The following is a 4,125-nucleotide window of genomic DNA, read 5'->3' as shown; positions in this document are numbered from 1 at the left end:
TGTAGTATCCACTTACCTCTTCAATTCTTCAAAAATTCAGTATCAATAGCAATACACTATTGGCCTTTAAAATATATTTGACTTGTTAAATCCAAGACTGCAAGTATGAAAATAAATGTATATTCTAGACTAGAGCTTGGCATCCAGCCCACCACTTACCATTTTATTGGAACACCTGAGCAGTGCTGTACCTGTCGGTTTACACACTGTCTGGTGACAGCTGCAGGAATGCATAGTTTGTGGCAGCCTGGGATGGTCCACAGAGCCTAACATTGACTTTCTGGCCCTTTAGTTTGCTGACCCAGCACAAACCAACCAGGTTACACAGAGCTGCATCAAAGAATTGAGGGAAACAGTATACAAACTTAAGCGTTCATCTGTTTATCCAACAAGATGTGTCTTTAGGAGTTTAAAAATATGTTGGGTACCATTCTTTGAGTAATGCAGATAGCCATGAAAAACAAATCAACTTCGTTGTATTTTATAACACTTTTATTAAGAGAGAACCTATATTAGAATTTCTAAACTGTAAACAAGGGGAACTGAAATATCAAAGGATGCACATTAGGGATTATATATAACAGACAAAACCCCTTTAATTTTCTTATTGCCTTCATACAATCAGTGTATAACATTTAAGCAAATTGAATTCCTTATTAAGCAAACATTTTTGCATACGCTGCCTTCTCTTTATCTTTCTGTGCCTTTATCTTTTGTTTGACTTTCAGCAATTCTGCCTGGATAGCTGCAAAATAAATATGTAATATGAGTTATTTTTCAAAATACCCAAAAAATTAGGTTGACCAACAAACTGATGTTTTTAGTATGATAGTTAACTCCCCCTTGATAAAACAACTCCTCCATAAAGTAACTGAACCTTATTAACAGAATATTTTACTCTGAAAAAATAATCACACAAACACAAAAATCATGAAGCATAATTTTAGAAGACTCAATTGAGAGAATTTGAATTGAATTATACAGCTTTGCCTTCCCCCTCTCCATTAGAGAGGGCAGTTAAGTGCCCCCCTTGTTTTACTTTAGCAATTAAAGAGACCAAAGGTCTATTTTAATATATAACTCTAGTATCCCTATTTGTAGTTGGTTTATTTGAAAGACAAGCTTATTTTTGTCACAGCTTCCCAAAGCTTTCCTAAAACACACATTAGATAGAAAACTTAAGGCCACATTCAGCTTAAGGAATGGTCCCAAACATTGAATTCACCCTAAATACGCTTAGTGTTGCACTTTCAACTGGAATTAAAGTAACAGGAACCAGATTTCAAATGATCTGGTAGAACAAATAGTGTTCAGATATGTGAAAATCAGTTCTGGTGAGAGACTAGAATGGAAGCTCTGTGGAGACAGGGATCTTGACTTGTTCACTGCACTATGTTCACTGACAGGCATTCTGTAACACCTGCTGAACAAGTAAGTATCGAAATGGCAAAGGGTACAATGGTTCATGAGGATAAATTCTTGAAGGACAAAATGAATTTTCATTACAGAAACTGCCAACTTACCTTTATCTTCTGGTGCTATCTCCTGAGCTTTCTTAAGATCAGCCTTTAATAGGAAAAAAAAATTAAGAAAATATTAGGTGTGTGACTTATAACAGTGGTTGTCTGTCTTAAAAAACTATTAAAAATTTTTTTAAAAATGTATAAAAAATTTTACCAGTGCTTCATTGTATTCTTTTAATCCTTGCCATCCTTGAGCTCGACGGTACAGTGCTTTGGTATTTGATGGGTCTATTTCAAGAGCCTACAAAAATTATAAAATTAGTATTTTTATCTAAATATTAAATATTAAATATATCTGCTACATTTGAATTGTATTGCCTGTCAGCTTCAAATCAACCCTTCACAGCTCTGTGATAATGGAGCTGGACCCTATAAATCTCTCTGCCAGCTGGCACAGTGTTAAGTTTTATCAGTAGAGGGCGCTACATGGAAGAGAAAGCTGTTTCTCTTCCATTGTGTTCCTCTCATTAGGTTGCTGCACTGAGCTTAGTCAACAGCACACAGCCAACTCCCTGCAGGCAGCGTCCCCAAGCACTCCAGTAAGTCCCACAAGTATGGTGCCCAGTGAACGTCTCTGCACCCAGTGAATCACAGCCACCCCCACTCCAATGAGGTCTGAGTCTCAGTCCAGGGGCGTCCAGAGTTGCCTCTTCCTAGGGGATGCCATCCTCCATCCCAGCCTAGGGGAAGCAGCTGCTCCTATATTTTACATATATAATGTTAGAATTTTCTTTACTAGCCAATCCCTCATTATTCCAATCCCCCCATACTTTTATTTTAAACTTTCTCTGTTCAAATTACTGTGTGGTTTCTATTTCCTTATTAGGCCCTAACTTCTAATAGAAAGCCATTTTGAATAAAAACTTGTGTACACTCTTCTTTATTTGAAACCTATGGTATTTTTTTTTTTAGGAGCATGAATAACTTTTAATAGGTCTCTCCTCTGAAATAAATGTTTTAAAAATACTATACTTTGTTTACTTAACATCTTTTAAAGTTCAATTCTCACATTTTACTGAAAAGGGCGTACTATCTGCCTTAGAAAGGTCAAAAAGAGATGCAGAGTGAAGACCAATCTTTTCCATTAATAACGTTTCCCCTGTGTTGTATCCTGCCTTCTAAATATAGTCTTACCCTTTATTCCACCTACCCTACCAAATTAGGACCTCAGTTTATTTCGACTTGCTCTGGGCATAACTGACCAGCGATATACATAGCTCAATGTGCAATAAACAAAAATTAGTAGAGGTGGTCTTTCTAAAATACATGGTTTAGTATGGAAAACTTTTCAAACAAACTATACAAAAGGGAGAAAGGCGTAATTGCTTTAATTAAGGAAAGTAATGCTGCCACCTTTTTAGCTGTAGTAGTATTTCTGGATGTCTGCATAAAGAGAGCCAAATAAAAAGTTCCTTGAGGGTATGGGTTTTTCTGAAAATATCTAGACTGGTGGGTGCTTAACAGGTGCCCCACACTGCTAAACGCTTCATATGTGTCATGTAATCCTTATGGCAATCCCATGAAGTATTATTTCCATTTAACATATAAAGAAATTAAGACACTCTAGAATTAGGAACTTATTCAAGATCACAGTAAGTGACAGAGGTCTAATAAAAAAACCATGCCTGACTGACTCCACAACCCTCATTCTTAATCATTCCTGGCTTTGTTTTCTAATGCCTAGCACATAATAGGTGTTCAGTACGTTAAATGAATAAGTGAGCTGATGATACATGTGCTTTGAGGAAAAAAGGAAAGGTATCTTCATAGATATTAAGTAACATAAGCTAAATAATTGAATTGAGAGCAAAAACTGAAGGTCCAAAATATTTAAAGATAAAATGATTTATAAATTATGTTTCATTGAGTCTCATTAGGTCCTATGCAGTAAGACATATTAATGTATGTATTAATAATATTGCTTTTGTTTAAGTTGATAAGTCAATCAAATCCTTTCAAAAAGTTCAATATCAAACATACTTACCTCCAAACAACTGTCGATTGCTCCCTGCCAATCTGACATCTTCAGTTTACAAGCACCAATATTCAGCATGCAGCTTAAAGCTATAGGTTGCAGCTTTGATCTATCTGCTTTCTCAATAACAGCCTTTGATCCTTCCACGTATCTAGAGAACACATTTATAAAAGTAGCAAGTAATGCCACATAAGACTTACTCTGCTTCAACTATGTCAAAAAGTGTTGTCATTTGATATAAAAAGCTCATCAAATACTAATATTAATGTTCTTAATGATAACAATCCTTTTATTAAATACTTCTTTATTTTTATTTGTTTCAGCTTTTTTCCCAGAGTGTTCAAACAGGCCGATTTAAGAATAATCCCCAAATCGAAAGATAACTATACACTATTAACACTTTCTATTTTTAAAAACCAGGTCTCTTATGTACTTTCCAGGGTAATTATGCTTAGGATCAGCCTTCCCATTGTGAGAGAGGAAATAGAATGGGGAAAGGTGAAGAACCTGTAATGCTCGTTTTGAAATGTAATTTAATATAATTCTAGCTCTATACACTGAAAAGGGCTCAGAAACAGTAAGTATACCTGGCGCCTGGAATTTGTTTTCTAAAGCCTGTCTATCCCC

The 4,125-nt window shown here is 35.5% G+C and overlaps 1 protein-coding gene across 1 annotated transcript in view; it reads right to left on the bottom strand.

Moving 5' to 3' along the window:
- Positions 1 to 474: 474 nt before the first annotated feature.
- Positions 475 to 4,125, bottom strand: part of PPID (peptidylprolyl isomerase D) — an 11,815-nt gene continuing 8,164 nt past the window's right edge. The window contains exons 7-10 of the mRNA XM_019733136.3: positions 3,508 to 3,649; positions 1,678 to 1,764; positions 1,524 to 1,566; positions 475 to 745 (exon numbers count right to left, since the gene is read on the bottom strand). Of these exons, the coding sequence (XP_019588695.1) occupies positions 657 to 745; positions 1,524 to 1,566; positions 1,678 to 1,764; positions 3,508 to 3,649 (361 nt within the window). The 3' untranslated portion in view covers positions 475 to 656. The remainder of the gene's footprint in view (positions 746 to 1,523; positions 1,567 to 1,677; positions 1,765 to 3,507; positions 3,650 to 4,125) is intronic.

Source organism: Rhinolophus sinicus, chromosome 15 (assembly GCF_057876585.1).
Source record: "Rhinolophus sinicus isolate RSI-liver-muscle chromosome 15, RSI-T2T, whole genome shotgun sequence".
Lineage (NCBI taxonomy): Eukaryota > Metazoa > Chordata > Mammalia > Chiroptera > Rhinolophidae > Rhinolophus > Rhinolophus sinicus.
This window is presented reverse-complemented; position numbering and strand designations above follow the sequence as displayed.